Genomic DNA, 20,869 nt, shown 5'->3' on the forward strand with positions numbered 1-20,869 from the left:
CTCTTTTTGCCCGAACCACCACAACGCCCGGCGTCTCCCCGCGGCGGCTCTTCCCCCGGCCCGCGGCTTTGTGTTCCCAACTTCATCAGAAATGTCCTCTGAGAATGGATCCATCCGAAAAGAATACAATCCGCACGCCGCGTACACATCTCCGCTATCCTACACAATTCTCTCTACGCCTCCTCTCCTCCCATGTACATGAACCGTCTGAACCGCTTGCGCAGCTTCTTTTCCGTCACGTCTCCCAGCCGTCGCGCGAGGTCCGTCCACGACGGGATTGTCAGATCTGCCAAGCTATAAGGGGCATACTTCGACTTCGTGATGGTGGCGTTCCGAAGTGACTTCGGCAGGTGGCGCAGGGGTATAGGGTACAAGAACGTTCCTGTGTCGGCGACCCTGGGGGGATGCAGCACCGACACAGGATATGTGAGGTACTCCAGCTTGTATTTCGGCGCATGCTTCTTGTCTCCCGCCTCCAATTTGGACCTGGGAATATAGTACTGCGGACGGAGAACGTTGGCAACCAGTGATCGCAGAGTCGACTTAAGCGAGCCTCACCTGAGCGTAGCCCAGCGGCGACCAAAGAGTGTTGGTCCGAGAAGGCGAATCAGGGCTAGAGTGCCAAGGCTGCCACAGCCTACATGTCCGGCTCCAAGAGTCGCGCTCCTGGCACGCAGATGAATCCACAGCTTGTCTGTCCTCGCTACGAGCAGAATCACTTCCAGCCTCAATTGATGTCCCTGCTCGCCTGACATCAGCTGGGATATACGGGGTGCCCGTTATGTTATATGTGAATATTCGAAAAGAAGGCAGATATGGATTTGGCACCACGGATGGCGACACGTTCACCACCCCGTAGTCGTCGTAACTGATCTTGTGCGGTGTCTTGATGTCCTCAAAGACTCTCAGTAACGTCTTGTACAGGCCCTTGCGTCCTTCATCGTGAGGGTCCCCACGTGTGGGCGTGGAGTTGCGCTCCTCGCGTATACTCTCAGCATCGATGAAGAAGAACTGATGATAGTAAGACACAATCGATGTTAAGTGCTAATGAGAACCTACGTGATCAGCATTCATGTGCTAGATTCGATGTTAGACCCGATGTAGCATCTAAGAGACAAAGCGTTACTCACCCCATAAAGGTGGCCAACAATCGTATCCTGGTAGCGCAGAGCCACCTCTGCATAACGGACGTACTGTCACAATATGAGCTTTATTCAACTGAAGCAATTCTGATAGACCTACGCATTCAGGGAAGAAATTGTCTGCCGATGGCGGTACATGTCCGCTTAACCAAACCTAAGTAGAAGAATAGCAGACTCAGCCATGGAACCCGAATGCCATGGAATGGATGCGAACCTGTACGCCCCGTTTTCGGAAGATTTCCAGCTGCACCTGGAGCCAGTCGAACTGCAGGTTTCCGGGGTCTTCTGGATCGGTTGGATCACATCCTCCCACAGCTGGTTACCATGGTGATCGGTATTAGCTCAAGGCCAATCCTCACACGCGCTTAAAGGATTCTGAATACCCACCTCGATTCGAGTCATAGAAATACATCGTGTTGAGGCTGACGACTGCTAAGGAATTCGGTATCACTTCCACGGAGAAGTAGCCACCTCGCTGGAAGACTTGGAATGATTCGAATGGAACGAACGACCGCCAAATGCTGTACGAGATGACCACAAGATCCGGGAAACAGTCAACAAACGAGGCGATGCACGTAGAACAGATAGTTCGTACGATGAGAATTCAGATGTCACGCTGTTAGGGCCTAAAGGCTTCTGCTCCGTCAGTTCCCCTTGCAATTAGACTCAATGCCCCATACCTGGCAGCATAATGTTCTAACATCAGGAATAAGCTCTCACAGAATCAAGAAAGGCCAAGGATGCACTCACATGTGCTGTAGCACAATCAGAAGGATGCCGTCAGTTGCAATTTACGGAGCGACAGGTTTAATGTACATACGCCATACGTCATTGTTTCCTAGGAGAGGCGAGAACGAAGTTGAAGATAAGAAACATGCGCTACGTGGGTGTCAACGTACCAATGCTTGGGATCACCGGTATGCCCTTGCTCAAGAAGACTTCCTCCATCTTCTGAGCCATTATGCGGTTCAACATGTATATTTCATTTGTCGTCCGAGGGTTCTTCCGGTCATTATCGTGCCTTCCTTTAAATCAATACCAATACGAAGCACGATCTAATTCAGTCACACCTCGCACTGTCCCCCGTCCCTGCGAATTCTCTTAGTCATTCAATCAACAGGTGTCGAGGAATGTGATGTACTGACAAACCACAAAGTCAATGTCTGCGGACCACTCCTTTTCGAGATAGTCAAGAGTGTAGTTCGTAAGCGTGAGCGGCGAGTCACATCCACTGTCCTTCCATGTCAGCATCGCCCCTCGCTAACAGTGAACAACCATCTCAACGCGCACCTGTATGGCAAGCCATAGTATCCAGAGCGTGGCGTAGCCTTCTTCGGTTTCTTTCTGTGGCATGCGGACTTTTCAGAGGCATCCGGCTTGTAGTACGGATCTGGATGGATGTCCGTGATGTGAAGGAATCTGCCCTGGAGCTTGCGAGGACCTGAGTCAGCCGACGACCACGTCAAAATTCGTCCTCGCAGAGTAATGGAGCACTCACGATTCAACGCAACGCCCATGGGAACCTGCGATGGTGCAGCAATGGCATCCGGGGCAAAGCTCAGGAATAGCAAGAGCACAAGCTTCAGGTCGACCATGTCGTGCCAACAATCCTCGACGATGAGTGTGGTGGGGAGCAACAAAGGCAAGGTAGTTAATAGCCTCGGAGCTCAGGTCAGGCTAACAGGCGCATCGCAGAGAGTGCCAAATGGAGTCCTCGCACGTTCGTCGAGTTTGAACAGCAGTGGCTCTCAGCCTCTGAGAAGGCAGTTCTTAGTCCTATTCGGATATTGCCGACGTCAGCCTTCCAAGTTCCGGCCAAGCTCCTTCAACGCATCTATTGATCTCAGTACATCCGAATTCAAAGACTTTGGCGCAGGGTGCAGTGGCCCAGTATCTAGGACATCGAACGATATCTGCGCGATTGGAGATACAAAGGCAATGCATTGAACAATTTACAACATACAAAAACATCGTCTAATAATTATGCAGGTGGTGCTACAAATGCGTCAAAACTTCGGTCGCAACAAGGTCAACATAACGAACAACATGGCAGGAGCAAGAGACGACGACGGATTGACAATAGACTCCTCATAATTACTTAATCTTGATGGACCTAGTCGGCGGCGACGTGCCCATCTCCGCGGCCACGCAGTTCATTTCTTGCTTGTGCAGGTCGAGGAGGAAGGACACGTTATCGTTCTCGTCTAGGACTTTGCTGATGGACTTCTCCACCAGGTGGCAAGTCTGCGAGCGATGAGTCAGCCTGAGCCACGACAGACAGAGATGAGAGGCATCAAAGTGCTCTACGTACCCGACTATAGCCGCCACGTTCGATAGGCGATCTTGCCTTGGCAATAGTATTGTGAATGGTGTCATATGCATATCTCTTTCTGTACGACATAGAGCATCAGCGGCTGTCTTCCAACAATAATGACAAAGGTGACATACAGAATGCTCTCCAACTCAGCCCTTGACCGAGGCAGCAGGTATAGGTCGGAGCCACTGAGGTAACGTTTGAAGGCTTCATATGTGGCACAGCCGGAGATGAGGGTCTCGTCCAAGGAGGGATGCTCTGTGTCCCAGCTGAACCAGTTTTCACTGCGAAGAGAAAAGGCTGTCAAAAGCGGAGTGGCGTTAACGGAAGGGTAGACGTACGTGAGGTGTGAGTGCGCCATGGCCTCTGGACTATGCGGTGCGAGGAAGCGATCCATGGATGGGGTACTCAGTGGCCGTGTAAGCGAGGTGGACGAGGGAGGGAGGGGCTACAGTGATGTCCTTTGGGTCAAGGTATCGAACAGAAATTGGGGGAGGGAGGGGATGACGAAGCTCTATTTGTAGGGTGAAGGCCGAAACAGGTGACAGATATGACCGGAGGAATGGAGCTGGGGCAGATTTAACCTCTTGCGGGAGCGTGTGGGAGATGAACAAACGTGAGTGATTCGGAAAAGACCACAGATCGCGTACATATAAAGACGCGGCCACCAGTCATTTCCAGATCGCACGTGCGCGGCAAATCATAATGATTTCGGACATTCGCCGACGCTGTTCTCCTTGCGGCTGAGTCACGACGGCATTCATTCGGCTCATCCCTCTTCAAATTGCTTGCTGGCGGCCATCGCCACCGACCCCATCGTCCGAGGGCTACGTGGTGCGATCCATGCTTTTGTGTCATGGCCGTGTCAGCTCATTTCAGTCCAATGGGGGCTGTGGCAATCCGTGCCACATATCGCTAGATCGAACTATTCAAACTCTCTTTCGGTTCTGCGGTATCAGGAGAACCCTCGCTGTTGTCGCATACCTTATCTTGCGGCGAAACGGACCAGAAAGTCGGTTAAGCCAAGCTTCGTGAGGCAAAGTTCAAGCAATTGCTTTGCAACATACGGCGGCCTGTGAGAGGCAGCGTTGTAAGCTGCGGCGTTAACAGAGCCCGCGTAATGGAATGCTTCTAACCGCGCTCTAGGTACATCTGGTCAGCACTCCTCCTCATTGGGCGGACATTAACGTGCGTGTCGTGCTGCCTGCGTTCTATCGCGGAGATCCGAGCATCGCAAACATATTGCTCGGGTGGATCATTCTACAAGCTATGGATGCGCTCTACAATCCGCCCGCCCCTGACTTGTCTCGGACGTTCCAGTTCCTGAGACGTGTGAACGCCAAACACGGTCTAACCCTTTCTTCGTACTACGATCTCTACCAATGGTCCACAACCAACATCGACGACTTCTGGAGCGAGGTCTGGGATGACACTGGAGTCGTTGGGACCAAGGGAGAACATGTTGTCGACACTGTCGCCCTGCCTCCTGCGAGCCCTCCTTGGTTTAAAGAAGCCAGGCTCAATTGGGCTGAAAACATGCTCCGCTGTCGATCCCCGGACAAGACAGCGCTGATTGAAGCCAGTATGTGCCAGCATTTCCTTGATTGAAAGGCCACGGGAATGGACGTCTACTTCAGTTGAGCCTCACCCCGCCAACCCCAACCGTCCTCTTCGCCGGGTATCTTACGAGGAGCTCTATTCTCTCGTCGCCGATCTGGTTTCTGCATTCCTTTCTCTCGGCCTCGAAGCGGGAGATCGAGTTGCGTCGTACGCTTCCAATTGCATTGTAGGTGTTATGTCCGTGTAATCATGACATCAGCCCTCGTCGCTCCAAGGAGTGATTTCCGACATGCTGGTGTTGACTGCGCATCAATCATCGCGTGTGACGTGTCCGCTGCCGCCGGATCGCATGACGCATCGCAACGGCAAACATTGCATTGCACAGGTGAACTCAAGTAGCTCACTGGTTTCTTTCAGGAAAATGTAGCAGCTTGTCTTGCAGCTACTGCAATCGGTCGGTCCTTTTTTGCGAATTTCCCACTCGTAATTCTCAAAGTAAATGACTCCTTGAAGGTTGCATATGGGTCAGCGCTGCAGCTGATTTTGGTCCCGAAGGAGTTTTGGAGAGGTGTGATCAAACTATAACCATTCAAGACGCCGATTGACCTCCCATAACGTAGGTTTGAGCAGGTCCAGCCCAAAGTGGTCATCTCCGTGGATGGTGTCGTGTATGTTCGCTGTCATTGTCTTGTCATGGCCGTGCCTCATGACTCGCTGCTGTTAGCTATAACGCCAAAGTGCATGTGCACATACCGAAGCTGAAGACACTCCTATCTGGTCTCTCGGAGCGTGGACATATACCACAGAAGGTGGTCGTAATTCGTCATCTGCTGATGCCAAGCGAAGACGCAAAGTGGGACAGAACTTGGATGGATTTCAAAGACTTGGCTGCTGAGGGCGAGAAGGCGAAGTTGGGACGTACTCCTGAGGGCGAAATAAAATGGCAACGCTTGGACTTCAACTGGCCGCTTTGGATACTGTTCAGCTCTGGAACGACTGGTGAGTAGGTCGTCTGACAACTTTGAGCCACGTTCATGAATGATCGATCACGATATCAAGGTCGTCCCAAGTGCGTAACGACGCAATCTTTTGTGTAGAATCCGTTGACACTCCCGAGATAGGCCGATAGTACACCGGGCTGGTGGGATGTTGCTGCAAATGAAAAAGGAGCTCATCATATGTGCCGACATGCAGCCAGAGGATGTCTTTTTCTATTATACCACCACGTGTGTGCTCTTCTCATATGTTCTGGAACTGTGGTCTTGACGTACACGCTTACAGAGGATGGATGATGTGGAACTGGCTGGTAAGCGGGTTGAGCGTAGGCTGTACTTTGGTGCTGTACGACGGCAGCCCGTTGCGCGATCCTGCGTACCTCTGGCGACTCGTGGATGAACTCCGTATTACGATTTTTGGGACAAGCGCGAAGTACATTGATCAGCTGTCCGTGAGTTATCCTCAAATGCCCTTTGCCCGTCCTGTGAGGCGTGATTGCGAAACCTTCTCAGAAATCATACAAGCCTTCGGAGCACCACAAGCTTACTTCTCTACGCCATATCTATTCAACCGGCTCTCCACTCGCGCCGTCTTTATATGATTTCGTTTACGAACACATCAAGCGCGATGTGCTTCTCGGGTCTATTACAGGTACAAGCTCCAAAGACTTGTTCGTACTTCTTCACTTGCTGATAGGAGAGACATTAGGCGGGACAGACATATGCTCACTGTTCGCCGGGATGTGCACGGCGCTCCCGGTGTTCCGTGGAGAGGTTCAGTGTAGATTGTTAGGGATGGCCGTTGAGGTCTTCACGCCCGCAGGGACGCCAGCCAAGCCAGACGAGGCCGGAGAGTTGGTCTGTCTCAAACCATTTCCGTGCATGCCAGCGGGCTTCTGGCCCCTGCCAGGCTACGGCTCCGAGGAGGCTGTTCAAGCCGCCCAAGCACGATATCAACAGGCGTATTTCTCAGAATTCAAGGACGTGTGGTGTGCGTATAGCCCGCGCATTTCATCGATTTGACACTGAACTCGGCTGATCTGCAGTCCACGGCGACCATGTCATCCTCACGCGATCGAGGGCAGGAAATGGAGGAGGGCTGATAATGCTGGGCAGGAGCGATGGCGTTCTGTGCGTGTTCGCGGCGAGCTCTGGCCGTCATTCGTCATTCCAGGCTGACAATGCACGTTTATCGCAGCAATCCAGGAGGGATACGGTTTGGCTCAGCTGAGATCTACGACGTGATAGAGCTGTGTTTCTCCCCGTCGACATCGCATGCAGGCCACGCCATCGTCGACTGTCTTGTGGTCGGGCAGAGCATTGCCGACGGCACGGATGAGCGCGTGATTCTCTTTGTGAAGCTTCTAGAAGGGCAAACGCTCACCCCAGAGCTCGAGAAAAAGATCAAGGCCGAGGTGCGTTCTCGGCGAAGCGCGCGACATGTCCCCGCCCGGGTGAGTTTGATGCCCCTCCGCAACCCGTCGGGCCCTAACACGTTGCCCGCTTACATGCGAATGCTGTGCTGCCGACTCTAGATCATCCAAGTTCGCGATATTCCGTACACCGTGAACATGAAGCGTGTGGAGGTGCCAGTAAAGAAGGTATTGTTCAGCTCAATCCGTGTGTTCAACGTGTTGCGGGCGGCTGAGGCTGTCATCAGATCATCAATGGGGCGCCATTGTCTAGCGTCAATCCAGCTACCCTGAGAAACCCGGAGTGTCTGCCTGAATATGAGGCGGTGGGCAAGGCTTTGAGGGCCGAAATGAGAGGTGTGGAGTGAGAACGGAACTAAATCGGAGCTTGTAGCTATCTGTGTGTTATCTGCATTTCCGGTGGAACAATGTAATTTCCAACGTACTTAACTGCATGGAGAGCCAATGAGAATAAGTGCCGGGGAGCTATCTGCCGATATTTGGCATCGTTAGGCGGCAAATAACGCGACGCGTGTTCACGATCGTGTACACCGCAGTTCCAAATTTCCGTTTATGTCGTTCTCCCACAACAATCAATTGCCTCGAGGCAGCTTGAAATGGGCCGTATTGATCACACCTTGTCTTTCAGGCTTCCAGGGCCCGTGGCTGGGCAGGAAATTTGCCACAGACAGCGATAAAATTTAGCAATCAGGAAGATATGTAAACCATCCGAACACCGGAACTTCCCCCCCCCCCCCCTTCCGCTCTCCTTCCGGGCCCCCAAGGCTTTACCTTGCGCGACCCAGCTGTGGTCGCCGTTCTGCACAGGTCGACGTCGAACGAACGGGAACGCAGCTCACGCAACGAAACCGCGCGTTATCTGGCGTCATATCTTCACGCACACGCTGTTTTCATTGCTCTGACTCCCGACCCATTCCTTTGACACGATGAGCCCCCCGTATACGAAGGAGCAGTATGGCCGTGGCGCGCAAGCGCAATCGGCCAGACGACCATTCCTTGCCATCTTTCATTTTAAGCCTGCAATGCCGTCCGTGGTCAATGTAATCAGATTCTGCACTTTTGGTGAGTCATGGCACGAGCTGCACAGAAACCTCGCTCATGCTTCACAGTCGTGGTTCTGATGTGGACGGTGATCTGCCTGGCTGTTGCTGCACATTTCGATAGCATTCTTGTATCGTCCGAGCTGAGTGAGTGGTGTCATGTCTGCGGCGAGGAGCGCATGGCTAATGCACGTGCAGCGCACTTCGTTCCTTTTGCAATCTTTGTATGCTCTGCAAGTATTCTCATCACTCTGGCGCTGTAAGTACAACCCTTGCTGCGATAAGTCGGGTATTAAGGATCCCTTCAGGTTTGGATTTGGTCTTTGGAAAGAGCGGAGTCCCATCTCAACGAGAATTGAGTTGGCGTGTCTGGGATTCGCAGGAGTGCTCTGGCTAGGTATGTTTGCCGTATCCGATCGGTGGCGTCTCGTCTTGACGCCAGTTCTCGGACAGCCCTTTCCGCGTTTATTGCTACCTCCGATGCGGAGGACGCGGATGTGGAATGTTACTCATCAGCCGAATCTGACGAAGTCATATCGCTCCCTTCATGTGAGTGTGTCAATGATGTGGCCGTTTCACCCTGCTGACTCTCCGATAGTCAACACCGAGATCTATCAAGCGCAATACCGTGTCCTGGAGGCATTTTCTTTCTTCAATCTCATCCTTCGTAGGTACCCATTCCGCATTTCAGTGATATCATTTCTGAGAATGCGCACAGTTCTTGGTTTTTTCTTATTCTTATTGACCCTCGCTCTGCGGCAACACTATCTTGGCAAGAGAGAAGTCTGGATCACCCCGGTTACGGCCTACCCATGGTTTGGTGGCTCAAACAAGCAGCCGAAGTTACCGCTACCGGTAACCTCGAAGTTGCGTTCGCAATCAAGGCCAGCCATGCAGGAGAACAAACGCTCGGATTCCCAGCGCACTCTCGTTGGGAAGGCATCGGAACCCAAACGCGAATCTTGGCGAATCATCGACTTGATTCGTCCCCTGGCGAAGCGCGACAACACCCAGCACACGAAGGTGTATACTGGGGATCCCTACTCTTCGCGCATTCACCTGAATCGCAATGACTCGTCACGAACACAGGTCGATCCCTACTCTTCGCGCATTCACCTGAATCGCAATGACTCGTCACGAACACAGGTCGATCGCCAGGATTCCTCGCGTTCCAATGTATATCGGAAGGATTCCTCTCGCTCTCATATGGACAGACAAGACTCGTCGCGGACGGTGGTCAACCGACAGGACTCGTCGCGTACGCGGGTCTACCGACAAGATTCCTCACGTTCACAGGTGAACAGACAAGACTCCGGGCGCTCGCAGCCGCGCCGGCAGGAGTCACGCTCTCGAGGTCGCCTACCGCAGACGACAGCAGATGGACCGACGCGCAATGAGGCGCCGACGTACGTCTACTGGCACCCGCACAAAGCGCCGGACCAAGCGCATGTGCGGGATACTCGGCCGAGAGACAGATATCACAGGGACGCATCACCCCGGCGGTGATGTGCGATGATGCTACGACTAGATGGAGCATGCGAGCATGGCTCCGATGCTATTTAACGGCTGTATTATCACGGTGACGACTTGTAGCAGACATACGAACGATTGTACAACACCGCCAATGGATTGTGATTACACCAGTAAAGTCCTGCTGCCCTTACAGCGCCTTGCATAATTGCGTGAAACAGCGCGGAAAAAAACTTGTTTGTCCGGCCAAAACAATGTGACCGTTACAGGATAGGCGCGCCCATGTGGCCTCACAGCGCCGGCCACAGCGGCATGTCGAAATTTAGGACACCTGCACTGTTTGTCAACCTGAAAATGCATTGTATAAATCTACAATGAAGGTGGATGGACAATTAAACAGACTTCAGAATCTCTGCATTGCCCCATCAGCTTGGATTCAAGTCATCAACATACATCGAGAGTTTGGTCACAAGTCACGTTACATGAACTGGCAATCATATCTCAGCAATGCAGACTGTTGGGAATGCCCGGAGGGAGCAATCCGAGAGCACCCAGTGAAGTCGTTGTGGCTGGCGCCACATTACGTAATATTCCAAAAATGTACTTATATATAAAGTAATCCTAATTAGGGAGCTCGGCATATAAGCCCGAGCTCTCCTTGCCCCGCTCCATCATCCGCTCGCTCGTCCTCCCGGATTCTGGCGAACGCTACACAGACCATCGGTCCCCTAGTACGTGGAGTGTATACTCTGGTACCGGAGGACTTCAAGTGCAGAAGTTGACGAGTCATCGCTAGCATTACGATAGGGGAACGCGGTCGCTCAGGCCTCAGGCTCCTGGCGTCACTCACGCTCACTGTGGCCCCCACAGTGGGCGCCTATGCTGTAACGGTCACATTGTTTGGCCGGACAAACAAGTTTTTTTTCGCGGCTGTTTAACGCAATTATGCAAGGCGCTGTCGTCAGCAGGCTCCTTCCCATATCGCTTTCGGGAGTTTGGGGGGGCCCATCCTAGGGAGGCTACACAGTGCCACATCCTAGATCGATCATTCACGTGCTCGATCATGATGCGATCACTAACTTCGAACTCCTCACTCTTATTCCCCTCCAACTCCCTACAGCGGCTGGGAGAAAACATGTGTAAATAACGGAGGTCGGTGGCTTGCCTTCCCCAATTGGCAGTCAGCAAGGCCAGGAAATAGATTATTGATAGGTGCCTGTAATAAATTTCCGGCAACTCTAACATTCATTGATAACAGTGGTACAAGAGTCCTGCTATGGCAAGGCATCAATAAACGGCACTCAACAGCGCGATTCAATGCTGAGGATTTCCATGGCTATCTAGAACAGTGCAGATCATTGAGGGTGACACCATGATTGAGTCCGGAGCTGTGAGATGTGAGAGGCTCTCTTTTGCATTTTTAACTCCTGGTGTCACGTTTCTGATTGCAGCATTGAAGTTGTCATAGACAAACCTTACAAGGCATGCCTCTGCCGGTGTGCAAATATCAGAAGCACTCTCCTTTGAGGGTAGATGGGCTGAGCATATTTGCACAATGCAATAGATGTAATATTTGATTCCTGATTAGGTCGGTACAAAATCTAGCGCTCGGGGAGCACCAACTACTACTTTGGGGCAGCTTGCATCCGGCCTCCGTTATTTACACATGTTTTCTCCCAGCCGCTGTAGGGAGTTGGAGGGGAATAAGAGTGCGGAGTTTGACCTTGGCTGAGTCTGAAAATTGTGGCTGATATGTGGCTGAGGTGGCGGGATGAAGCACAATGTCCCACCCATAGGATGGGGCCCCCCAAACTCCCGAAAGCGAGATGGGGAGGAGCCTGTGTCGTCAGCGCATACAGTGGAGCAAGGCGTAACTTTACGAGCTACCGGTCTGGTGTTTCTCAGTCATGTGATGCGGTATGCCTTAGGTTGACGTCACGAAGCATGCTCGTCGCGCCCGAGACTCGTATGTAAGACATCAAGATATCTGCCTTTCCGGGCTCCACTTCTCCAGGTGCACTGCACGACCTCCACGACCCTCACGATTCGCCTTCAATTTTCATTTCCCTCTATACCCCGCCCTCGGCAGCGTCGACGGCCTCATACTCGTGTACTCTCTGACTGTCATCGTGCGTCCACTGAGTGGATCTGCCGCTAATCGGGCCTGACGGCCGCATTGTTAGATGACGCAACTCTTCAAAGAGATGCGCCTCTACGGCTTCAGTGCGCTGTGTCTATCACCCTTGTTCGAAGGCTCGAGATGCTGATAGAAATGATCTTGTTATAGTCGCGATCCTGCTGCTTTCGGCGACAGTGCTTGGCATCGCAGCATACCTCGGAAGCATTTTTCTGCCAAACATACAACGTTGGTGGCTCATGGGTTGCGTCCGCTCACTGACATACTCAACGGAACACGCATGCAGATGACTTTGGGATCTTTTCCCTTATTGTGCCATCACTGACAATACTTGTATTCCTAATAACGTGAGTGCAGTGCGAGCCGTATCAGCTCATTCTCCAGCGTTCATCCCTTGCCGTTCATCAGGGTATCATGGTCTTCACCACGCACCGAAGCCATTGCCTTCTTCATACTCGGTGCATCATGGCTAGGTGGGTGCACCGGGTGGTTCTGTATAGCATATATTGACGAAACAACACAGCCATGGGGGCATGGTCGACGTGTGTATCTTCATGTACTTGATCTTACTGAAGCTGACGCACACTAGCGACACCATAGGCTGGATCCAATGCGACGCGCTTGGTGGCGTCACAAGACCAACCAAGAATGGGGGAACCAGTGAGTTACCCAATACCTACATTTATTCCAAAATTCTGACTAGGAGTCCTTATCAGTCTCTGCTAGCTCATGGTGCTACGAGATGAAGGTCATTGAAGCATTCTCTTGGATGATCTTCTGCCTCTGTAGGTTTCATCTATCTTTTCCGCCCTGAAGTGTTTTTACAGAACCCGAAAGTCGCCATATACCTATGGGTTTTGATAGCACTGACAAGCCGCGCTCGCGTTTTGGGCCACCCATATGCGTGGGCGGAACCCATCTTCGAGCTGCCTTGGTTTGGCGAATTCCCTGGCTGGCCATACTCCGGTGGGGCCTTTGCTCCCGGACAGCAAACGGGCTTCTCCACAGGCGCATATATGCCGGTGCCTTACATGACTCCGATGATCAATGGGGGCTATGTTGTACAGCAAGCCCCAGGGCATTCAGTGATCGTTCAGCCTGGAGCACCGGGTGGTCCACCAGCAGTAACACAGGTTCCTGGCGCGGTGAGCACCACTCCCTAAAGATCTGGGGTCGAAAGCACAGCCGCCTCTACCACAGAGGGACGTGCTATTGTATCCGGGTGGGATCTGGAAGAAATGCGATACTAACCATTCTTGTGATGGTCCCCTTTGTTCAGTAATGTTACCAAATTTTCTCAACGTTGATGTTATGAAATACCCTTGGAAGGACGAAAAAACAAATGCTCGTTTCCTACTGCTACATAGATTTCAAACTGCATTTTCGAATCCGACGCTCGCGGAACGGAACCAAAGAATATCAGAGGAAACGTGGAGTTTCATGGAGCTATCATACAACGTGGATCAGACCGATGGAGCGGAAGAGAGAGGGAAAAGAGGAACTGCCGCTGTCATCCTCGACGGACTATGTATGTAACCTATGTATATGATTGTAATGCGACGTTCGATTGTGCACGACGTGTGAAAGCCTCGAGGCAAGGATAGTGCGTGAGAGCGATCACGAGGAGCCCCACCGAACAGCCGCCTCGTGTTGTTGCCGTCGAAATACCCTGATACGAGACTTATCCTTGGGCTTGACCTCAGATAGCGCGCTGCTCTAGATATGCAGCTCGGTAGGCAACTGCACCGGGAGCAGATAGTGCGGTCCATTACAGCAGGTGCGCAGTGCAGAGACACGGAATGGGATGTCAAGGATACTGAGAACTTCGCTCTGATAGTAGCTCTGGCAACCTTTTCAGCGCATGCCCTAACACGGCTGGTCCCTCGTTCCACGAGTCAGTCTCCTCTCCTGAGGCTGTGAATCCAAAAGCGCACGTTCTGATCATCTTAATTAGACACCTACAGCTTAATGCAGAGTGCTGTGGCTATGCTGATGTTGGCTTCCATGTCACTTCTGTGAATATTTCCATCCCCCTCTATTTCCGCACGTACGGAGAACTCACCATCGCATGGATGACCCCGATGTCTTCGCAGCGTCGTCACGCACCGCAGGCACAACGGGCCGCTCCTCACGCGGGCGCAGCAGGAGACGATGCTCGTCGTGGCATTCGGCATGGTCTGGTTCGGTGAGTACGTCCGATCGGCATGCGGGTGGCGAGCGGCGATTAGACACGAAATCCCTCTTGCAAAGGCCATGCGGTCCGGCGCGGGAAGGGGAAGGTGGGAGCCGGGGCTCACGAATGGGTGGAGGTCGTATCCTTGCGGGGGCGACGCGGTATCCTGCGTGGAGGAAGAGTGGATTTGGTACTGAGAGTCGGCATGAAGCATAGGCACGTTGCGCAGTGAGCCCGCTAACCAGAGGCCACGGAGGTTCTAGCAGGCTTACGGATATCTCATATGCAAAGGCGGGAGACCAGCTGCGGAGCTATATGATACATGACTTCAGCTATAATTTCATGCACGAATCGCATACAATCTAAAGTCATGATCAGCGGCATATCATATGAACTTTGTGTGCAAGATGAGCGCACGGACTTCGCGACATGGGCGATCATAACACCCTCCTCAATCAAGAGCCACATTTCGCGAGCTGAGAGCGTACCACTTTGAGAAAAGGTCAAATGAAGCGGCCGAGCCCGTGTATATCGCAAGAAAAACATTCTCGCTATGTGAAATGCATGGCTTCTCTGTCGGAAACATTGACGCAACACTTGCCGTTCTTAGCTGAATAATGATGGGACGGTGTGAGCCAGTGATAGGGCATCGAGATGGGCAAGCAGGAAAGCTTCGGGAATACAGAGCTCAGCGGCCAGCTGAAAACCGACGAAACATACACATTGGATGCCTCCGAAGCAGCAATAAAACAAAGTTTGAATCCGTAGAGAGCACTGCAGAGACCCCGAGGACTGCCGGTTTTGTACATTCCGTATTCGGTCCGGGTCCGGGCCCGGGCTATACTGGATTCAGGGTGCTCCCGAGAGTGATCGACTCCTCCCAGCGGTTACTACCAGTACCATCCAACGTCCTCCTCTCTTCGCCTCCGCTGTAGCTATCGCTCGCTCATCTTGCGCTCACCTCTTTCTCGCTTACTCCCATCCTTCGCACGTCAACGGACCCCTCTGTAGAGAAGGATCAACATGATGAGTGTCCTATAATTTAATGGTATGCTCTACATATCTTGATAGTCAATGTGGCATATCTACAGTGCCCCAAGCAAGCGTCGCATCGAAACCGATGTTATGAAGCTGTAAGTCTCCCGCCTCCACTCCTTGTTTTATCTCAGGGTGCCGACCGTGCTGATGGTTAGGCTGATGTCTGATTACGAGGTGAACCTCGTCAATGATAACATGCAGGAGTTCTACGTTCGCTTCTACGGTCCTGCAGAAAGTGAGCATAGTTCTCTTCATAAATGGTCGCCCACCGGCGTGCTGACTATGTGGCGACAGCACCTTTCGCAGGTGGCGTTTGGAAGATACATGTGGAGCTCCCTGACCAGTACCCATTCAAGTCTCCCAGTATCGGCTTCATGAACAAGATCTTCCACCCCAACATCGACGAGCTGTGCGTGCATGCTTGCCTCCCCGCTCTATTCTCGTCACCTGGACTGATAGCTCCGCGCGCCCGCAGGAGCGGCTCTGTGTGCCTGGACGTCATCAACCAGACTTGGTCACCTATGTTCGGTGAGCGCTCGCGCCTTACAGTTTTCACCTTCCCAGGGCAATTCATAGCCCATACTCATGCGGCCCGATAATGCAGACATGATCAACATATTCGAAGTTTTCCTTCCACAGCTCTTGCGCTACCCCAATCCGAGTGACCCGCTGAACGGTGAGGCAGCTGCACTGCTCATGCGCCACCCAAAGGAGTACGATGCCAAGGTCAAGGGTGCGTGTATATCTCTTCTTATCTCCCACGGCTATGACTGATATCTCGCGACTAGAATATGTGCAGCGCTTTGCGACGAAGGAGGCTGCGGACGCGGCAGCAGGCAAGGAAGAGGAGGATGAAGAGGACGATGAGATGAGCGAAGTCAGCAGCATAAGCGAGGAAGAGGCTACCGAGTCGTGACTCGTTGGTACGTTATCCGCTCGTACTAGTCACCTCTGCCTCCTTCCTGGCTTCCGCCTGTTGGAAAGTTGTTCCTCGCCTTTTCGGTTGCATTCTACTTATCACACGGACTTTTCATTCCTCCGCATCTCATTCCAGCTACGCTTGTGTTACACCCCTACGTCGTTCTCGCTCGGAGTAAATAGCTGTATGTAAATTCACTGTACCCAACTGTCTGGTAACCAAGTCTCAGGCATGATAGCTTTCGGCTCGTCGGGCCTGATGCATCGGAACAACGGAATGTGGTCGTTCTCAACGAGTATCCAGCAGGTAAGTGGGTCTGGATTGCAGTGAGGTAGTAGAAGGCATTAAGTATCGAAAGCCCGTTAATCCAAAGCAACGCGATCAACCCGGCACCGGTGTGTTTGCTGGGGTGTCTGTACTTTGCACGAGGTCTGCCACCTTCTTCTGCACCTCCGTAGCAGTCTGTACGTGAATTAAGTTCATGATACTGATGACGAAGAGAAAGTAGTTCCCACAGACCTTGATGAGAGTGTCGACCTGAGTTTTCACAGATTCCATTGTGGCGAGCTTGGCCTTGCTCTCCTTGAGCAGCTCCTCCTTCTCCTTCAGGATATCCTTCTGTTTCTGATCGAGCCTTTACAGATAGAGAGCTAAGCATGTAGCGGGCCAATTATGAGCAAGTATGGCGCACCTCTGTCTTTCCACGAGTTCGAAACTCAGCCGATTAAGCATCAGCTGATGTTCGTCCGCCAGCACACCCTCAGTCCTCGCCTCTTCTGGCGCAAGCTGAGTGAACTCCTCGATAGAGTACAATGGTATATCCTGGTAGATTGAGCTGCCAGTCCGCGCGGCGGTGTCAGATCGTGCGGGCAATTACTTGGATATAGGCCACTCACGCGAATTGGCGACACTTTTCTATCTCCCGCTCAAGATGTCGCTTCTCGTATAGCAAATTCTGCAGGCCAAGGTATGTCTGGTCCATCTCATGGCGGGCATCGGCGGTAACCTGCTTGCGCGCGCGGGTGGCACCATTGGCAGCACGGTTGACGGCCTTAAGATGGGCAAATAGGGCGCCAGCACGGATGTGGATGGCGGCGGGGTCCCAGTCGAGATACTGTGCGGAGACGAGGTCGCGGAGTTTGTCGATGGCAACGTCGGGGAGGGGTGGGAGGACGACGTCCGTGCTGCTGTCGTCGACGGCCATGGCGGCGGCGAGTTCGGCGAACGAGGGTGTGGGAAGAGAGGAACGGAGGCCGGACCGGGGCACGGGACGTGAAGTGGGGTGCATCATGTCCTTGTCATCATGGACGGCGATTCGAGGGAATTACTGTAAGCCTCGATTACACGCCTGCTGAACGAGCAGGCGCCTCTAGATCTCCCAAGCAACGACTGCTCGTCCTCTCACACTCCCCGTCTCTCTTTTCTTCTCCTTCCTTCTCGACATTCACCACCTCCCTAGACATCTTCGAATACTACCACCATGACTGGCCGTCCGCGCGCGATGTCGGGCACCATCCCTTCGATGGAGGCCGCCCACGACGAGCTCAAGGAGAATACCATCATCGTTGGTGCGTCTGATCGCACGTCGCCTCCCCGCGTTTTGTTGATGCGTCATACCTACCCATGTAGTCCTGGGCGCCTCTGGAGATCTTGCGAAGAAGAAGGTGAGTGATCGTCTGTTCTCTCGGGGGCGAGGCTGCGACCGTGATTTGTATGCCGCGGACTGTTTGCTTTGTCGTGGGCATGCTGCAATTGATCGACGCGGATCTTGGCCGTAGCTCGCACCCCCTGCTTAGGCGCGTTCCAACGAGGTGCAGTCTTGAAAAGATACACTCCTCGGCAATGCATGAGGGCCTCGGGGTTGATGTCCCCCGCAGCTACTCTACAGCACCTCGCGGGCCAGACGTGCTTTCGAGGATGGCAGGGGCGATGACTGATAAGCGCGATGGTACTGTTGAAGGCAATTTCGTACACGAACGTTTCCGACATTATACCAGCCCGCCCGCCAAGCCGGCCGTCCATTCGAACGCTTGCTTTTTAGTGTCTATGTGTCACAGGCTGCTGGATGGCGGGGCGATTTTAGCAGTATTCTAACTCACAAGTTAACAGACGTACCCTGCTCTCTTCGGTCTGTACCGGATGGGTTTCCTTCCTAAGGGAATCCAAATTGTCGGCTATGCACGCACCAAGATGGATGACGCCGAGTATCACAAGCGTGTCACATCATACATCAAGGTCGACGATGATGATGCTGATGGAAAGACAAAACTCGACGAATTCAAGAAGATAACCTCGTACATTTCAGGTGGCTACGAGGACTCGCCATCCTTCGAGAACCTCAACAGATACGTAGAGAATCTCGAGTCCGGATACCAAACCATGGAACGCAATCGCATTTTCTACCTTGCTCTTCCTCCCAGCGTCTTCATTCCAGTCGCACAACACCTCAAGGATCAGTGCTATTTCCCACCAAAGATCGGCAAATGCCGCATTATCGTCGAAAAGCCGTTTGGGAAAGACCTTGAGTCCTCCCGTGAGCTTCTTGGATCCTTGAAGCAACATTGGACAGAAGATGAAACCTTCCGGATTGACCACTACCTCGGGAAGGAAATGGTTAAGAATCTGCTCGTGCTTCGCTTTGCCAACATCGCATTCAGCTCCTTCTGGGACAAGAACTCGATCAGTAATGTCCAGATTACGTTCAAAGAACCATTCGGTACCGAAGGTCGTGGCGGATACTTCGATGAATTCGGAATCATTCGTGACATCCTCCAGAACCGTTTGCATATATTCACCGAATTTGTTTGAAAACGGCAAGCTAACGTCATCTTCGTACAGATTTATTGCAGGTGTTGAGCGTCCTGACCATGGAGCGACCCGTCTCGTTCGCGGCAGAGGATATCCGTGACGAGAAGGTGCATAGCCCATTTTCATCTGTAGTGTAGTGCTCGCTCTGCTCACCTCTCGGCACAGGTGAAAGTCTTACGTTCAATCCCGCCCATTGAGCGCAGTGATACCTTACTCGGCCAGTACGTCGCTGCGCACGGCAAGCCCGGCTACCTCGATGACGACACAGTTCCACACAACTCAGTCTGTCCCACGTATGCCGCGACCACGCTCTGGATCCACAACCCCCGGTGGGAGGGTGTGCCCTTCATCTTGAAGGCCGGCAAAGGTTGGAATGAGCTGACGTTCTGCTGGATGTGTCACTAATCAGGTCTCTACGCAGCACTCAACGAGGCAAAGGTAGAGATCCGGATACAGTTCAAGGACGTGACACAGGGTATCTTCAAGGACATCTCGCGTAACGAGCTCGTCATCCGCATTCAGCCTTCGGAGGCTGTATACTTGAAGTTAAACACGAAAACGCCTGGTCTTTACACCCGTGCGATCCCAACGGAGATGGATTTGACGTACAAGCGGCGTTTCGTGGAGGCCAAGATCCCGGAGGCATATGAGGCGCTGATTCTTGACGCACTCAAGGGTGACCACTCCAACTTCGTCCGAGATGATGAGCTGGACGTTGCCTGGAAGGTAGTTGTTCTCGAATGTAACTGAATGTACAGAGCTGACCTACATGTTGCTGCACACCAGATCTTCACCCCAATTCTTCACTGGATAGACGGCAAGAATGGGCCCTCGCCGAAGCCCGTTCCCTACCCATATGGCTCGCGCGGTCCGAAAGAGCTCGATGCGTTCATCGCGAAGTACGGTTACAAGCGGACTGTTGCGGAATAGTGAGTTCCGTCCATTGACGTTGTGTTGCATGCTCTTAACCTCGCCACCTTCTTGTTACTTCCGCTAATGCGCATATAGCGAGTGGCCGGTGACGAATCTAGCATCGTTGTGAAGTTTTACGTGTGCATGCCGAGTCTCGTTGTCATGTTAGCTGAGTCTTGAAGCTTGATGTCTTATTATCGGCGGATGCATTGACTGTTTGGATGTGGAGCGCGAGAAAGCAAAGAAGTTTGTGAAGAGTGGTAATTAGAATCTTGCTTGTATGTTGTGTAATTGAAACTGTATCACTGCCCAGAAGACATCTGCATTGCTTTGACTAGATCACCAAATGTTCACTTGTTCGAGATGCTCGACATTGTCGAGTCTCGACCGGCTGGACCTACGTAAATTTGCAGACCCGAAAAGCACAACGCTATCGTTGTTCGGTACCCTTCACCCACGTCGTGATCGGGAATCAAGCTGTGGCTCGACCTGTCCCCCTTAGACCGGTAGAAGGTTACCATTCAGCACATCTAGGCGAACGTGTCAGGTAACGCCAACGCTCTGCATTGCTCAAGCGTCATTCAGTTGCTGAGAAATTCCTTCCAGGGCTGTATCTGCCGGTATTGTATCCCATACTTATCAAAGCTCTGATGTTCTCTCCTATCTGCTGCGGCGTGCAGAGGTTGTCCTATCCTTTTGAAGGTTTCCCAGCCAGCACTCCACGTGCACGACACGCTAATCGGCTTCCGATTTCATGGTTAAGGACGACCTGTCTCGCACCCACCGGAGATGAAACAGCACATCGCCGAGCGCGTGGCGCTGGGGCACACACGCTGCTACTTACGGTGATAGATAGTCTGTCAAATCGCTACATACGTGCGTTTTGCCGGTTTGAGTGTTGAAGATGGGCACATGCACTCTTATACTA

At 52.5% G+C, this 20,869-nt stretch overlaps 9 protein-coding genes across 9 annotated transcripts; 6 read left to right on the forward strand and 3 right to left on the reverse strand.

The window, feature by feature from the left end:
• On the reverse strand, positions 1-2,906 carry LAESUDRAFT_13671 (uncharacterized protein). Its single transcript, XM_040901307.1, has 16 exons — positions 2,641-2,906; positions 2,433-2,583; positions 2,288-2,373; positions 2,213-2,231; positions 2,042-2,163; positions 1,963-1,980; positions 1,893-1,897; positions 1,823-1,838; positions 1,738-1,768; positions 1,530-1,663; positions 1,357-1,457; positions 1,243-1,296; positions 1,131-1,193; positions 1,060-1,077; positions 559-1,011; positions 1-500 (listed from the first exon to the last, which is right to left on the reverse strand). Exons 1-16 carry the CDS (start codon positions 2,735-2,737, stop codon positions 174-176), a joined length of 1,695 nt encoding a protein of 564 aa, XP_040770250.1. The 5' UTR covers positions 2,738-2,906; the 3' UTR covers positions 1-173.
• A 159-nt stretch (positions 2,907-3,065) lies between these two features.
• Positions 3,066-4,087, reverse strand: LAESUDRAFT_668644 (uncharacterized protein). The gene is made up of 4 exons (XM_040905383.1): positions 3,798-4,087; positions 3,591-3,740; positions 3,454-3,532; positions 3,066-3,386 (listed from the first exon to the last, which is right to left on the reverse strand). Exons 1-4 carry the CDS (start codon positions 3,851-3,853, stop codon positions 3,237-3,239), a joined length of 435 nt encoding a protein of 144 aa, XP_040770251.1. The 5' UTR covers positions 3,854-4,087; the 3' UTR covers positions 3,066-3,236.
• Positions 4,088-4,725: 638 nt separating this feature from the next.
• On the forward strand, positions 4,726-7,791 carry LAESUDRAFT_638666 (acetoacyl-CoA synthetase; the record flags this gene model as incomplete). The annotated part of the gene is made up of 14 exons (XM_040903481.1): positions 4,726-5,038; positions 5,094-5,242; positions 5,434-5,470; positions 5,530-5,584; positions 5,637-5,684; positions 5,741-6,019; positions 6,138-6,242; positions 6,298-6,463; positions 6,525-6,663; positions 6,721-7,002; positions 7,058-7,142; positions 7,210-7,465; positions 7,547-7,612; positions 7,672-7,791. 14 exons carry the CDS (start codon positions 4,726-4,728, stop codon positions 7,789-7,791), a joined length of 2,100 nt encoding a protein of 699 aa, XP_040770252.1.
• A 407-nt stretch (positions 7,792-8,198) lies between these two features.
• On the forward strand, positions 8,199-10,107 carry LAESUDRAFT_808291 (uncharacterized protein). Its single transcript, XM_040914051.1, has 7 exons — positions 8,199-8,506; positions 8,554-8,631; positions 8,683-8,743; positions 8,793-8,881; positions 8,938-9,033; positions 9,083-9,151; positions 9,203-10,107. Exons 1-7 carry the CDS (start codon positions 8,371-8,373, stop codon positions 9,988-9,990), a joined length of 1,317 nt encoding a protein of 438 aa, XP_040770253.1. The 5' UTR covers positions 8,199-8,370; the 3' UTR covers positions 9,991-10,107.
• A 2,030-nt stretch (positions 10,108-12,137) lies between these two features.
• Positions 12,138-13,254, forward strand: LAESUDRAFT_733357 (uncharacterized protein; the record flags this gene model as incomplete). The annotated part of the gene is made up of 8 exons (XM_040910419.1): positions 12,138-12,177; positions 12,242-12,319; positions 12,378-12,438; positions 12,500-12,564; positions 12,615-12,633; positions 12,681-12,751; positions 12,808-12,876; positions 12,929-13,254. 8 exons carry the CDS (start codon positions 12,138-12,140, stop codon positions 13,252-13,254), a joined length of 729 nt encoding a protein of 242 aa, XP_040770254.1.
• Positions 13,255-13,720: 466 nt separating this feature from the next.
• LAESUDRAFT_14154 (uncharacterized protein) lies at positions 13,721-14,502 on the forward strand. Its single transcript, XM_040901325.1, has 4 exons — positions 13,721-13,868; positions 13,929-13,985; positions 14,046-14,106; positions 14,185-14,502. The coding sequence occupies exons 1-4, from the start codon at positions 13,814-13,816 to the stop codon at positions 14,459-14,461; spliced, it is 450 nt and encodes a 149-aa protein (XP_040770255.1). The 5' UTR covers positions 13,721-13,813; the 3' UTR covers positions 14,462-14,502.
• An 836-nt stretch (positions 14,503-15,338) lies between these two features.
• LAESUDRAFT_639454 (uncharacterized protein) lies at positions 15,339-16,218 on the forward strand (the record flags this gene model as incomplete). The annotated part of the gene is made up of 6 exons (XM_040903542.1): positions 15,339-15,397; positions 15,458-15,537; positions 15,597-15,711; positions 15,778-15,830; positions 15,907-16,035; positions 16,091-16,218. The coding sequence occupies 6 exons, from the start codon at positions 15,339-15,341 to the stop codon at positions 16,216-16,218; spliced, it is 564 nt and encodes a 187-aa protein (XP_040770256.1).
• Positions 16,219-16,602: 384 nt separating this feature from the next.
• On the reverse strand, positions 16,603-17,425 carry LAESUDRAFT_709935 (uncharacterized protein; the record flags this gene model as incomplete). The annotated part of the gene is made up of 4 exons (XM_040906736.1): positions 16,603-16,683; positions 16,741-16,855; positions 16,913-17,056; positions 17,118-17,425. 4 exons carry the CDS (start codon positions 17,423-17,425, stop codon positions 16,603-16,605), a joined length of 648 nt encoding a protein of 215 aa, XP_040770257.1.
• LAESUDRAFT_719053 (glucose-6-P dehydrogenase) lies at positions 17,229-20,220 on the forward strand. The gene is made up of 8 exons (XM_040907555.1): positions 17,229-17,789; positions 17,851-17,885; positions 18,331-19,000; positions 19,060-19,136; positions 19,195-19,396; positions 19,451-19,755; positions 19,816-19,958; positions 20,038-20,220. Exons 1-8 carry the CDS (start codon positions 17,702-17,704, stop codon positions 20,069-20,071), a joined length of 1,554 nt encoding a protein of 517 aa, XP_040770258.1. The 5' UTR covers positions 17,229-17,701; the 3' UTR covers positions 20,072-20,220.
• Positions 20,221-20,869: the final 649 nt, after the last annotated feature.

This window comes from Laetiporus sulphureus (assembly GCF_001632365.1).
Source record: "Laetiporus sulphureus 93-53 unplaced genomic scaffold LAESUscaffold_1, whole genome shotgun sequence".
Lineage (NCBI taxonomy): Eukaryota > Fungi > Basidiomycota > Agaricomycetes > Polyporales > Laetiporaceae > Laetiporus > Laetiporus sulphureus.

What these genes read in the sequence shown, in the direction of transcription:
- LAESUDRAFT_13671 (XM_040901307.1), bottom strand. Translation starts at nt 2,737, where the DNA reads ATGGTCGACCTGAAGCTTGTGCTCTTGCTATTCCTGAGCTTTGCCCCG. An exon ending in CATGGGCGTTGCGTTGAATC is followed by an intron (nt 2,584 to 2,640) that starts GTGAGTGCTCCA and finishes CGGCTGACTCAG; the next exon opens with GTCCTCGCAAGCTCCAGGGC. An exon ending in TCCGAAAACGGGGCGTACAG is followed by an intron (nt 1,297 to 1,356) that starts GTTCGCATCCAT and finishes TCTTCTACTTAG; the next exon opens with GTTTGGTTAAGCGGACATGT.
- LAESUDRAFT_668644 (XM_040905383.1), bottom strand. Translation starts at nt 3,853, where the DNA reads ATGGATCGCTTCCTCGCACCGCATAGTCCAGAGGCCATGGCGCACTCA. An exon ending in ATGGCGCACTCACACCTCAC is followed by an intron (nt 3,741 to 3,797) that starts GTACGTCTACCC and finishes TTCTCTTCGCAG; the next exon opens with TGAAAACTGGTTCAGCTGGG. An exon ending in GCTGAGTTGGAGAGCATTCT is followed by an intron (nt 3,533 to 3,590) that starts GTATGTCACCTT and finishes TATGTCGTACAG; the next exon opens with AAAGAGATATGCATATGACA.
- LAESUDRAFT_808291 (XM_040914051.1), top strand. Translation starts at nt 8,371, where the DNA reads ATGAGCCCCCCGTATACGAAGGAGCAGTATGGCCGTGGCGCGCAAGCG. An exon ending in AATCAGATTCTGCACTTTTG is followed by an intron (nt 8,507 to 8,553) that starts GTGAGTCATGGC and finishes CATGCTTCACAG; the next exon opens with TCGTGGTTCTGATGTGGACG. An exon ending in TTTCTTCAATCTCATCCTTC is followed by an intron (nt 9,152 to 9,202) that starts GTAGGTACCCAT and finishes GAATGCGCACAG; the next exon opens with TTCTTGGTTTTTTCTTATTC.
- LAESUDRAFT_14154 (XM_040901325.1), top strand. Translation starts at nt 13,814, where the DNA reads ATGCAGCTCGGTAGGCAACTGCACCGGGAGCAGATAGTGCGGTCCATT. An exon ending in AGTGCGGTCCATTACAGCAG is followed by an intron (nt 13,869 to 13,928) that starts GTGCGCAGTGCA and finishes TCGCTCTGATAG; the next exon opens with TAGCTCTGGCAACCTTTTCA. An exon ending in TTGGCTTCCATGTCACTTCT is followed by an intron (nt 14,107 to 14,184) that starts GTGAATATTTCC and finishes ATGTCTTCGCAG; the next exon opens with CGTCGTCACGCACCGCAGGC.
- LAESUDRAFT_719053 (XM_040907555.1), top strand. Translation starts at nt 17,702, where the DNA reads ATGACTGGCCGTCCGCGCGCGATGTCGGGCACCATCCCTTCGATGGAG. An exon ending in GAGATCTTGCGAAGAAGAAG is followed by an intron (nt 17,886 to 18,330) that starts GTGAGTGATCGT and finishes ACAAGTTAACAG; the next exon opens with ACGTACCCTGCTCTCTTCGG. An exon ending in AAGCGGACTGTTGCGGAATA is followed by an intron (nt 19,959 to 20,037) that starts GTGAGTTCCGTC and finishes ATGCGCATATAG; the next exon opens with CGAGTGGCCGGTGACGAATC.